The sequence below is a fragment of the Aricia agestis genome, chromosome 16 (assembly GCF_905147365.1).
Source record: "Aricia agestis chromosome 16, ilAriAges1.1, whole genome shotgun sequence".
Classification (NCBI taxonomy): Eukaryota; Metazoa; Arthropoda; class Insecta; order Lepidoptera; family Lycaenidae; genus Aricia; species Aricia agestis.
This window is the reverse complement of record NC_056421.1, coordinates 3,088,469-3,102,148: the sequence shown is the minus strand read 5'-3', so window position 1 is coordinate 3,102,148 and position 13,680 is coordinate 3,088,469. Positions and strand designations below refer to the sequence as shown.

At 39.1% G+C, this 13,680-nt stretch overlaps 1 protein-coding gene across 1 annotated transcript in view; it reads left to right on the top strand.

Annotated features, from left to right (window-relative positions):
- Positions 1 to 13,464, top strand: part of LOC121734963 (UDP-glucosyltransferase 2) — a 42,695-nt gene extending 29,231 nt beyond the window's left edge. The window contains exons 3-8 of the mRNA XM_042125624.1: positions 4,767 to 4,895; positions 5,551 to 5,734; positions 6,036 to 6,219; positions 7,283 to 7,596; positions 9,025 to 9,253; positions 12,027 to 13,464. Of these exons, the coding sequence (XP_041981558.1) occupies positions 4,767 to 4,895; positions 5,551 to 5,734; positions 6,036 to 6,219; positions 7,283 to 7,596; positions 9,025 to 9,253; positions 12,027 to 12,592 (1,606 nt within the window). The 3' untranslated portion in view covers positions 12,593 to 13,464. The remainder of the gene's footprint in view (positions 1 to 4,766; positions 4,896 to 5,550; positions 5,735 to 6,035; positions 6,220 to 7,282; positions 7,597 to 9,024; positions 9,254 to 12,026) is intronic.
- Positions 13,465 to 13,680: the final 216 nt, after the last annotated feature.

The window sequence follows — 13,680 nt, the reverse complement described above, 5'->3', positions numbered from 1 at the left end:
CAAGTACAACAAAAAAAGATCGGACTTGTAGTTCCGGGGATACGCGAACACATAGAACTGCCCAGTTTTTGTAAATGTTAGTCTATTTTAGTGTCTGAACAAATGTGCCAAATTTCAAAAGTGTATGTATGGTATATATGTATGCATGTATGTATGTAATTATGGATATTGTATGTGTGTATGTTTTTATATATATTGTATAAAAACATACACACATACAATATCCATAATTACATACATACATGCATTATCATAAAATTACTAAATAATACTAATTATCCTAAAATTCCTAATCAATCTGTTTCAAGTTTAAGTAAACTTGAAATAGATTGATAGTTAAGTAACTACTAAGTACTTAATTATTATTATTATAATTAATGAAATAGCATACATATATACATACATACACTTGAAATTTGGCACATTTGTTCAGACACTGCAGAAATAGACTAACATTTACAAAAACTGATCCGTTCTGGAAATATTACATACATATGCGTCGAGTTGTTAACCTCCTTTTTTTGAAGTCAGTTAATTAATAGTTAAATTAAAGTTTAATTTTAAGTTATGGTGTGAGGACATTTGTCCAAGTCGTTATATGGAAAAACGTGTCGTAATAATGTTTTGGTTGATGGATTACGGTTAAAATGTCGAAAGTTTACGACGTTAACCAACAGTTAAGTTCGTTATTTTTCACGTGTTGGACTAATTAACAAGATTAGGTAACGTAAATGTTTACGTAATGTTACTTATCTTAAGATTTTATCTCATAATCATTTAAACAGCGACTGTATTTACTCTTCGAATCGCTCTCTCTATCTATTGGTGAAAATGTCTTCATTTTAAATATGTAAAGAAAAAGCTATTTTCTTCAAACTTTATTTAATACCAAATAGGGAGGAAATGATTGGGAACAATCTTAAATATTAGTTTACACTACATAATATGTAATTCAAAAATTTAATGAATCAACTCTAGAATAGTTATATCGCCTATAGGTAATGGTACATTTTTGCCTTTGATAGCCGTTCGTAGCTCTGGCAATGCCAGAATTTATCTACTACATACAGATCTATGCTCTACGCAAAAGTTCTTTTTAACCAACATAGAATCTAGACATCGACCATACTTCTATTATAAATGCGAAAGTGTGTCTGTTACGTCTTCACGCCCAAACCGCTGAACCGATTTTGATGAAATTGAGATAACTACTTTGAGTCCGAGGACACTTTTTATCCCAGAGAATAGTTCGGTTCCCGCGAATTAACGAATTTTGGCGCAACGGAGTTGCGGGCATCATCTAGTTATACTAGTGTGTAACAAAAATAAGTGATATTAATTTAGGGTGTGTACATGTTCCTTGTGGAGAGTTCACTGTGAAAGTAGCAGTGCTGAATGACGAAAAAAATTTTTCACTTTTGTATGGGCAAAGGCCCGAGCGTCACGAGTTTCCCCATACAAAAGTGAAAAAAAAATTGGTCTTTCAGCGCTGCCACTTTCACAGTGAACTCTCTACAAGGAACACGTACACACCCTAAAGTATTTTCACTTATTTTTGTTACACCCTGTATAGAATAAAGATACATGAGCATGATATTTCTCGTCTCTATGAGGTAAACCACAATTTTCCACTTAAGTCCTTGTTGCTAAACTTTTGTGTGCGCACGCGCGGTGTAAAATTAAATGACATGTAATTACCTAGGTTATGTTTATCTACTTGTAAAGACTACCTACGCGAATCGAAAAACGAGCTTGAGTTAAGCCAATATTTGGCATTATTTCGGTACTATGTAAGATGAAGTGTAGTAATGCTTGTTATTAACGCTAGGAAGTCAAATATTTTGGCCAGTTTTCTTATTTGATTCACACAATGGTCTATGAAGACCCAAAACATATTATTTCAAATTTGTAGATGGGCATATTCATCTATAATTACCTATGGTCGACGTCAATTGTGCATGCTATCGAGCAATGTTACTTAACCTCTTTAGGTATGTTACCCATATGACCTAACTAGGATCAGCAATTTACACATATCGCCCAACATAAAATATAGTGAGGAATTTCTCATAAGACATAGTAAGCACTACGTTCGCATCAATAGGTACCGTACTCTACAGTAAACAGTATTATAACGACGCTAATTATAGAGTCTCTAGTTATAAAATATTATAATGATTAATGTCCAAGAATGTATATTTCTAATTTCTAATTTCGCAGTCAATACTATCGAATACAATTTGTCTAAGTACTGATTTTTATGGTTATTGAGCCATAATAATTAAATGTCACAATAGGTGGTAAATAGTTGTTGAAATGTGTGTAACATAGTATTTTACTGCATCGCCAATGTAATTGATTATGACTTGCTGCCTTGAACTCCGGGGTTCTCACATAACAATGTAAGGTTTTATGGATGTTTGTTAAGAAGACACGCGAATTGCTGCTTACTCTCTCCATAATGTTATGCGACTTGAGGCTCGATTTTTAAGCCTCGAATGTTTATTCGATCGCAGGTTGTTTTGCTTTGCTTCAAGAACAGAGTGTATTCCCTTGAATAGGCCAGCAAAGCACCCTAAATATAAAAAATATGAACTCTCTTAAAATGCCAATTAAGATTATCAATTCAATCGAATATGAATAATCATTTTCGATTTTTGAATTTAGAATCTCAATTCTAAGAAATGTATGAAATTATTTTTACCTCCTTCCTATAAACACAGCTTAGCTAAAACATATAAATCTAAGACAATAATTAACTTGGTACATTTCGATTTCACACCATTCTTTAGTTTTTGCTGAGAAAAGTCACAGTAACAGTTGGTCGGTAATAGCGAAGAAATCAATAATAGATTCCAATTACAAAGAACACGTAGCAATAGGAAATGGCGTTTATAATAAAGTGTTAAAAAACTGTTACGTATACTGTGTGCTAATCTGTTACTTGCAATCAGAGTAAGTAAGTTGGCCAAGTGTGAGGTTCGCGCATGAGGGATATTAAGTAAAAACTAACAACGGTCTTACCACCAGGGCCCCGTAAGGGCTACTGGTGCCTGTGTGCAAAAAAAGAATTTTGGCGCCCCTTTAGGCAAATATTTTGGGTCCTTGGTTTTGGCGCCCCTAAAGATGGCGGTTTGGCGCCCCTAGAGGATGGCGCCCGTGTGCATTGCACACATTGCACATATGGTAGCGGGGGCCCTGCAGTTACCACAAAAAACTAAACATCTGTTGAACAGTTGTTTTGAGACCAGTTTGTACTGAATTTTTCTCTAATCAACTGTTCAACAGGTGTTTAAATCTTTTGTAGTAAGACCGATAATATTTGAAAAAGTATTTGAAAGACAATTCTATTTTCATACATATAAGATTATATAGTTAACGAGATTGGTGATAAACAGTTTTTACTCTTTGGGTACGGGACGCTAAAAGTTGACTTAGAGATAGAGTTATTGCTATGGGTGGATAGCTTTAAGAGAGCTTACGCCTAAATGGTTTGTTGTAGCAATACAATGCAGTATCATGTAACACGTTACTCGTATTAAACTTTTGTATTGAGTAAATTTATTTTCAAGGAGCTAACTTACTATTATACTATCAGGAAACTCTCTTCTCGTTGTGTTTGCCAAATAATAATTATCCCGTCATGTTTTCCTATTTACGAAACAATTTGGATGTAAAGCGCCCTGGAACTCTCCGCATTGCGCGCAAATTGTTCACTTCAATTTTATGAAGTTATTTACTGAACTATTTAGGGTTGCCACATGATAGTTTGTAAGGAAATATTCCATAAAACTAAAACTACAAGTGTATGCTGTTTTGATTAAACTTTTGGGGGTATTTTCAACATCAAACCATGTCACTAGAAGATATTATAGAATTTGATGTTGTATTTTACTACTAGGATACTTTAGGAATAATAATCGCAAATGTCGACACAATAATATATTATTGTAATTTTTCTCTACTTTAAGGAAAAAGATAGAGGCATACAGGCCGCTCTAGGCAATGGTGGCGCGGGCGTAGGAGCAAGTACCAAGGCCCCCGCTACCATATTATGTGCAATGTGTGCAATGCACACGCGCGCCATCCTCTAGGGGCGCCAAATCGCCATCTTTAGGGGCGCCAAAACCAAGGACCCAAAAAATTTGCCTAAAGGGGCGCCAAAATCCTTTTTTTGCACACAGGCGCCAGTAGCCCTTACGGGAGCCCTGGCAAGTACCTAGTACAATGGCAGACTTTTGCCCATTAATGGGGTAGTATAACAAAAAAAGTGAAAAGTTTGCTAAAAAGTCGTTCGTGACAGCCCTACCAGAAGTGCAGTGTCAATCGGAAAGCACGAGGATGTTGCGACACGGCGATCTTGCGACAGCCGATCGCGGTTATGCAAAAGTTCATTGCATGTTCTAGAAAGATAAGGTCATTGACATTCGTCAGAATCCTTTTGTAGTAGTGAGAGAGGTGTCAAAGTAAACTTTATGTTGCGATTTAAAATCTTCTAGGCACCATATATTATTATGTAGGGCTGGCACCAAATGGCAAAAATAGGTATTTAATATAACAATGATTTGAACAAAAATATTTATAATGAAGTCTTGACTTATAGCTATAATTGCTTTTGCAAAAGTGCCAAAAATGAAAAAGTATTTTTTATTAATTACACCTATAGAAATATGATCCTTTTAATGCAATTGGCAAAACAATTTTTGTCGGATCACCTACTTCATTATAATATGTATTATTTCTCAATACATGATAATATTTCAGCAGCTGTGGCGATGCGGGCTGCTGCTGCTGGCGTCGTGCGCGTGCGCCAGCGACATCCTGATGGTCACCATGGGCGGCACCAAGTCACACAAGATACCCTTCCTGGAGCTCGCGAGAGGGCTGGTTAGACGGTAAGGGTTATAGTTACTTAAGGACGCTATTACATTTTTTCACAAATATCAGCGATTTTCAAGTACCATTTTAAAGAATTAGGAGCCACGGGTCGGGTTTGATTAGGTACCATTATAGCTAAATACACTGAAGTAAGGAAAATAAATACTAATACAAAAAATTGTTGCTTAATTAGTCCCCTATACGAATAGCTAAATATTTTATATAAAAATAAGTAACATTTCCATTTATAAGAAAAATAAGAAACGCTCTCAAATTTCTTCGTACATTTTCGCCCTATCAAGAAAGCGGCGAGCGTCGTCACCGCCACTGTACAAGGCGCGCTGATATTGAATGTTATTTTAATGTTCTTAACGTCGATATTCGTACTGACCTGCCAAAATTTGTCATAATTTTTGTGATAGCGTCCTTATCCAAAGCGTGCAAAGGCTGTTAATAAATCCATCTATCAAACGCAAAATGCTGCCTGTCTGTTACCTCTTCATGATAAGGTAGGGTAATTTTGATAAGGGTATATTGAAGAGGCCATCGCAAAGTTTTTCACTGTACCTGCGTGATAAATGAATCTAGGCGCAACATTCTTGCAACTTGCGGGCAATATCTAGCCACTATAATTATGGCGGTAAGGTTACAGTTGCCCTTTGTTAATTTCAGAGGTCACAACATCACCCTTATCAGCCCGTTCGCTGCCGACTTCCACTTCGAGGGAATGGAGCAGATCACCCCCGAGGGTCTGGCGAGCTTCGTCCGCCGCTACATGACCTTCGACCTGGTGGGAGCCAGGATGAGGGGGGAGGAACCACTGCCGTACATGGATATAATCAGATATGGATACGAGGTGAGAAGGTAGTTTGAAAACAATGATGAAACTAAGTGAATAAAGATGACAGCCATTGAAGAGGCCGCGAAGATTTGCTATTTGCTTCTAAAAGGTTCTGAAACTGTTTTACCGATTTCGATAAAATTTGGCATATTATGTTAAGTAGATTACATAGAAGAAGTCACATATTGTAAGGGAAAAGCGTATGATTCCCGCAGAACTATTTTTGGTCGGCAAAGTCGCGTCGTGATGTTGTGATCATAATAAAAGGATTCATTCGGAAAAAGGTGTTATATTTTTTAAAGATGTGTTCTTGCAGGCTTGCGACGCGTTTCTCAACGACATCGAAACGAGGGCTCTGCTTCGTTCAGGGAAGAACTACGACCTGGCCATTTTAGATGGAGCATACCCTGAGTGCGCCCTCGGCCTGGTCTACCGGTTCAAGCTGCCCTTCATGTACATCAACACTGTGGGCTTCTACTCCGCTCCAGCGAGCGTTTCAGGTATGGAAGAACTGGCCCTTTAGCCAAGGCCATTTCTTTATGGCTTCTTTGTCGAACCACCGATGGAATGGAAAATGTATGGAATTGACATTAGCTTTCGATAATATGCCGTTGACGTTCGACTCGTCTAATGTCAATTCCATTAATATTTTGGCGATCAGGATTCTATAAAGAAGCGATAAATAAAACGTCTTGGCCACAGGCTCTGTATATTCAAATTGCAGCAATCGCCGATACTATTGATTAGTCACTTTGTACTAGCTAGTACAAAGTTAGTTAGCTAACTAACTTAGTAAGTGTAAAGTGAGGATATTGTTAGTTACAAAGCTTGCACTACCCAGTTTCTCTAGCAGCCATCAATGATACCACCATGACATAGTTGACAATTTGCCTTAGAACTGTGCAAGTGGAATTCTTGTGCTTTACTCTTTAATCTGATGGTGGAACCCTTTAACACACTGATATGCCAAGCCCGGCCATAGACGGACCAAATATTGCAGTCGAAACCTACTGCAAAATGCGGTCGCCGCACGGCGATCTGCAGTTTTCATACTCAATTCATATCCGCAATACACGGACCGCTCGAGTAGTTCTTGAGCGGTCGGTGCCAACGCGACCGCTCTAGAGCAGTCGCTCCCGACTTGTAGTTCGTCTTTTTTTTAATGAAATAAGGGGGCAAACGAGAAAACGGGTCACCTGATGGAAAGCAACTTCCGTCTCCCATGGACACTCGCAGCATCAGAAGAGCTGCAGGTGCGTTGCCGGCCTTTTAAGAGGGAATAGGGTAATAAAGGAGGATAGGGACGGGAATAGGGGAGGGTAGGGAAGGAAACAGGAGCGGGTAAGGAAGGGAAAAGGGTAGGGGATTGGGCCTCCGGTAAACTCACTCACTCGACGAAACACAGTGTAAGCGCTGTTTCACGACGGTTTTCTGTGAGCCCGTGGTATTTCTCCGGTCGAGCCGGCCCATTCATGCCGAAGCATGGCTCTCCCACCTCAAAAGTGTCAAAAGTCTATGGCCAGTCTAACTTCCAACTGTAAATTTTCTTCTCCTTGGTTTCAGGAAGTCCAGCACCGTACTCCGTAACCCCAATCTTCGCGAAAGCCTTCACCGACAACATGGGCTTCGTGGACCGTGCTGCCAACACCTTCTGGCATTTGGGTGCTCTGCTCGGCCATGCCATCAGCGTGACCATACTCCAGGGTATCCTGAGGAGACATTTTGGCAGCGACATGCCTCATGTATACGATATGGGGAAGAACGTGAGCTTTATACTCCAGAATGGGCATTATTCGGTGTCGTATCCAAGGCCATTCCTGCCGAATGTAGCTGAGGTGGCGTGTATACACTGCAAGGAACCAAAGATGTTGGATCCTGTAAGTATATTCTGTGCCTGACTATTTGTCATTTATTGTTATTCGAATGTGTATGTTTGTGTTAATATTTCTTTAGCATGCTCTAGGGTCTTAGTAGGGTTTAAATGTCTAGTTATTGTCACGTATGACTGTAAAGATTAACTTCTTACTTAACATTTCAAAAAGAACACAGTCTTCTTTATACTTTGACTTGATAGAGCCTGCCATGAATTCTCAGTTGGAGCTGACTACATTTTTTTAATGAAATAAGGGGGCGAACGAGCAAACGGCTCACCTGATGGAAAGCAACTTCCGTCGCCCATGGACACTCGCAGCATCAGAGAGCTGCAGGCGCGTTGCCGGCCTTTTAAGAGGGAATAGAGTAATAGGGGAGGGTAGGGAAGGGAATAGGGGAGGGTAGGGAAAGAAATAGGGGAGGGTAGGGAAAGAAATAGGGGAGGGTAGGGAAGGGAAAAGGGTAGGGGATTGGGCCTCCGGTAAACTCACTCACTCGGCGAAACACAGCGCAAGCGCTGTTTCACGCCGGTTTTCTGTGAGCCCGTGGTATTTTTCCGGTCGAGCCGGCCCATTCGTGTCGAAGTATGGCTCTCCCACGAAATGTTAGATACTGCCGCTTTATAATTTATTTTCTTAAGAAATGGAAAAGAACCAGCTATTTATTAAACACGTATACGAGTACTTATTTAAAAACAGCCTACATAAGCAACACGGCGTACGTTGCATGTTTATTTTCTTTATTTTTTTAATAACTTGAGGGGAAAGTACCGGTGGAAGTGTTACGCAAAGGTTTATTTTTTCTAATATCTTTAATGACGTGAAAGCGTTGTTTTGAGGACATAAAATATGTAATTTATATGAAGTATGTATGTAATAATACATTACGGAGTGTTACTGGGATATTTTACGATGTCTTGAAGCTTGGAGGTTTTTGAAATAACTAAATTCTAAAGTTTAACAGATATAAGCAATATGAAAGCAAAAAAGCAAAAAAAATCAAGTTTGTTGTATGGGAGCCCCTCTGAAATAATTAATTTATTTGGTTTTTAGGGTTCCGTGTTATTATTTGTTGTTATAGCGGCAACAAAAATACATAATCTGTGAAAATTTCAACTTTCTAGCTATCACCGTTCTTGAGATACAGCCTGGAGACAGACAGACATTGAAGTCTTAGTAATAGGGTCCCGTTTTTAACCTTTGGATACGAAACCCTAAAAAGCAAAATATGAAGAAAATGTTCCTTTTGTTTTTTCATTTTCAACGAAGGCCCAACGAAAACTACGCAAGTGATCAAAAAACTTTTTTTACTGAAATGTGTTTTACATTTGTACCTACCACGTCTGCAATCCAAAAATTCAACTCAAGCCATCTATGAATGAAATCCGCAATCACTTAGTTACCAACCCAATAATAAGTATCATGCAATTTCAGGACCTAGAAGACTGGATCGCCGGCGCCGGAGAGGCGGGCTTCGTATACGTCTCCATGGGTTCCTCAGTCCAAACTAACAAGATGCCGCTGGCCGCTCACCGCCTCTTCGTCAGCGCGCTGGGCAGACTTCCACAGAGGGTGCTGTGGAAGCAGGATGGAGAGCAAAACATGACGAACATACCGACAAACATCAGGATATACAAGTGGCTGCCGCAGCAGGACTTGTTAGGTAAAAACGTACTAATACTTGAAAATGTGGTCTATCTGTTACCTATTCAAGGTTAACTTGAATCGATATTATGATATTAGATAGTTTTTATCGTGAAAAGATGTTTAGTACCCAGCGAGCAACAGAACTTGAATGATGTTTATCAAGCAGCAACATTTGATTCAAATGAGTTAAGGGCTCCCACCTCCCACACATAACTGCGAATTCACATCGCATCGCGCATCGCAATGACATTTCTATTAAGAATTTTGTCGCAGATATTTGCGATGCGATGCGAATTCGCAGAACTTATGTGTGGGAGCCCTAAGCTGTTATGACAGATAGACATACCTATTCTCAATTTTGCATTTATGTTATTACTTTATGGCTCATTTTCATTGGTCGTTAACTCGTTCGTTATACAGCATGCGGGCAGTCCCCGCAGCCGAGATAACGACCAATGAAAGTTACAAGTCGATACGTGTTCGTTACACCGCCTGCGGGGATTGCCCGCATGCTTTATACCGACCGTGATATCGACCAATGAAATTCATCGGTCGATATACAGCTTGCGGGACGCGAGTTGCCACGTTTCCGACAGTTCCATACTACTGCAAAGGATATTTTTTTTATTTGTACCACCCTGAAACTTTTTTTACCAGTTCCCTGTATGATCATAAAAAGAAGTCTGATAATGCCATACCTGTGGGAGGTCGTGAATGTGAACAATATTTTTTCAAAATCCTAAGATTTCATTTGTAATTCGAACGATTTGTAACAGTATGGCACTAATTTATGTAAGTTTGAGGTTTAACAAAATATATTTAAAATTCAAAGTTTCAAACACCTAGGTGGCGGCAATCTTGTCAAAGCAGATGCTATGTTGTATAATATTCTGCGGCTCCCACCGCTCGAAAGATTTCTCAAGATGTCTTCCACCCCATAGGTATAGTATGGTTACATACTTTTTTTAAGGTTGAATTTTATCCAAATGAACCGAATACAATGATGCCTAAGGGTCTAAACACACTAGGCTGAATTACGCCGGCGTAATTTACGTGGCCGAAATTACGTTCAGCCGCTTACGCCTGATGCGACACACTACAAATTACGCGACGCAGTTACTTCTGTAACTGGCGACGAACACCGAGGTTCTCCCCAGCCCTGCGGGCCCTATCGACTAATGAAAACGGTACCCCGCATGCGGGCCCTATCGACTAATGAAAATGAGCCATAAGTGTGTTGCTATATAAAACATGACCGCCGAATCGCTGCCGAACTTTACGCTCGACTCGGCTCGACGGAAATTTGGCTGGCGACGGAATTTCAGCATAGTGTGTCGTCTGTCGCGTTACGTCCGTATTTTGTATGGGTTTGATACGCGGCGTGAACGCGGCGGAATTTACGTCGGCGTAATTCAGCCTGGTGTGCTTAGACATATACTGTAACAATTGATTTTATGTCTTGTACCTTGAAATCAGGTTGTTGTTCCATGGCAAGAACGTCTGTAACTGGCGACGAACACAGAGGTTCTCCCCAGCCCTGCGGGCGCTATCGACTAATGAAAACGGTTCCCCGAATGCGGGCCCTGTGGCACGCGTTCCAGAAATCTCCCGCACCCCGCATGCGGGCCCTATTGACTAATGAAAACGGTTCCCCGAATGCAGGCCCTGTGGCATGCGTTTCAGAAATCTCCCGCACCCCGCATGCGGGCCCTATCGACCAATGAAAATGAGCCATTAGGTTATAAAATAAACGAGGCATGTCGAAGCAAAAAGTGTCAACACCTAAATTCCACTTTTAAGGATGTGTTGAAACATTGTGATAGAACATCAGCCTCGTTCAAATCTAAATTTCCGCTGATAGAATCTTTAATCCAACGACATAAAGACTCTTATCGCATAAAGACACAAGGTAAAATAACTAGGACTATACTGGTGAAACCATGCACAAAATAACTTGATTTCGCGAACTGATAACAAAACTGGCGAACTAATCTCAAATCTTGAGTTACGCTAACTTTCTAAGAATGGACGCTATTAACATATTAAGTTATGCAATATTTGCAAGTTATTATGACATGGAATTACATGGAAGTCCAAAATTTTGCTTACTATGCTCTGGCCATATTTAGAGTTAAACATTTAGTTTGGTTTTATTTTTAGCAATATTCCGCGAAGTAAACCTCCACCTTTAAGTAAATGAGTGAGTGCATAGGCATGCGTGGATCACCTAAATTTTAAGCTATGGATTTCCGCAAAGTAACGCCTGATTCCATTAACTATTACCCATATTAATAGAGTTTTAAGAAAGAAAATACATAACGTCAAAAATGCGTAGTTTTCCCAAGTTTTCCAGACCACAGAATATAGAACCCATAATATTTAGTCGTTTATACATAGGTATTTAAATTTCATGAAAATACTTACAGTTACAGCCGTTTCTGTTCAGTTTCCAGTGTTGTGTTATGCTGATTTGGATGAAATCTCATTTTTTTTTCTCTCCAGTTGTATTAACTAATAAACCTTTGTGTCGTCTTTCCATGTCAATTGTGTTAGAATAAGTTTGTTGTGTACAATAAATGTTAAATAAAAATAAAAAAAACTATTATTATTATTGAATTCATATAAGTAAGTCAAATATAGTTTACCCATTCACAGCTAAACCTAAAATATACGGTTTCCGGTCGATACAAGAAGTTATATAAATAAAATGTCTTATTTAGAAGTAGTTCTTTATTCATCCATTTTAACCTAAAGCCAACCAAAAGCTCTAAAGAAACTTCTTTTTACAGGTCACCCCAAGATCAAAGCATTCGTCACGCATGGTGGTCTACTCAGTATGTTTGAAACAGTCTACCATGGAGTACCCGTAGTCAGCATCCCCGTCTTCTGTGACCACGATGCCAACGCTGCTAAAGCCGAAGTAGACGGGTATGCCAAAAAACTTGATCTACAGCATCTCACCTCAGAGAAACTGTACAAAGCCATACAAGAAGTAATAGTGGAACCGTCTTACAAAATAAACGTGGAGAAACGAAGAATACTGCTGAGGGATCAGAAGGAATCTCCATTAGAACGAGCAATATATTGGACGGAGTATGTTATTAGACATAAAGGTGCCTACCATCTCCAATCACCAGCGAAAGACCTGAACTTTTTCCAATACTACCTTCTAGATATTGCTCTAGGATTCTTTTTAACGCTAATTTCATTTATAGTTCTTGTTACCTACGTAGCAAGAGTGGGTTTGCTGTGGCTAGCCGAGCTACTGAACGGGCAGCCCGTGCATAAAGCGAGATTTAATTTGCTGAAGAGTACAAAGTTGATAAGTACGACAGAAAAAGTTAAGTTAAGCTAGGATAAGAATGTCTGGGAATCAGACTGGCAACTAAAGACTAGCAACTCGACTGCGATAGTTATTATATTAATCAATTTTATCTTAATGGTGTTAATATTAGAGCGAGGTTACACTGCTCCGTCGCGTTGCTTCTTCGGTATGGAAAAACGCAGTTTATGTCATGTTATGGCGTTGCCGCGTTGCGGCGACGCATGTACATAATATAAGAAGTTTATAGCACAGCGTGTAATTTACCCTCCCATTTATCTCCTATACATCGTTCCGTCAAAACAACGATTCCGACAACGCTAAGTATCAGTGTGGGTTGTCGAATATCACACAATAATTAAGACGGGTCCAAACGAGTGTAACGTGTAATGTAATTCACCGTGTAATGTAACACGAATTCTACTTGTGGACGGCACTACGAGCATTATATGTAACGTTCGGGGTTTATCCATCGGCTGTCGGTTTTCGCGCGAGTACAAAGGCTCGTTTGGACAATTCGCTTTGAGTTTATGTGCCGTTCACACTGTTGACGCTAAATTACACGTAATCTTACATTACACGTTACACTCGTTTGGACTCAGCTTTATTTAAAAACATCGTTGCATCGTCGCTGCGGCGAAATACCCCATCTCAACGGAGCAACGGGTGTAGTGTAGTGACTGAGCTTAAGAATTAGTGATAAATCATTCGTAATTTGTTTTTAATTTTTGTTGTTTTTCTCAGAGAATGTATTGTTACCGTGTAAGTAATACCTACCTCTTTTTAATGGTTATTTTTACACACATAAAGTAAATTAAAAAAGTAGTTTATATGTTTTTAACAAAATTGTGGGCCACAGATTTTAGCGAATTAATATTTTTCCAGTTACCAAACAATGTTATAAGTACATAATATTATAAGTAAAATTGTAGAATATTTTAAGGTTATGAGGATAGGTTTGACGTTCCAGTCGACATGTAAATAAAATTATAGTGTCTGTTTGTTGTATTGAAAGAACCGTTTTTTACTAAATGCATATGAATGTATATTGGGGTACAGACACCAAAACAACATTTTTTATAATTTTTGTCTGTATATCTGTTTGTATGTTCCGGCTAATC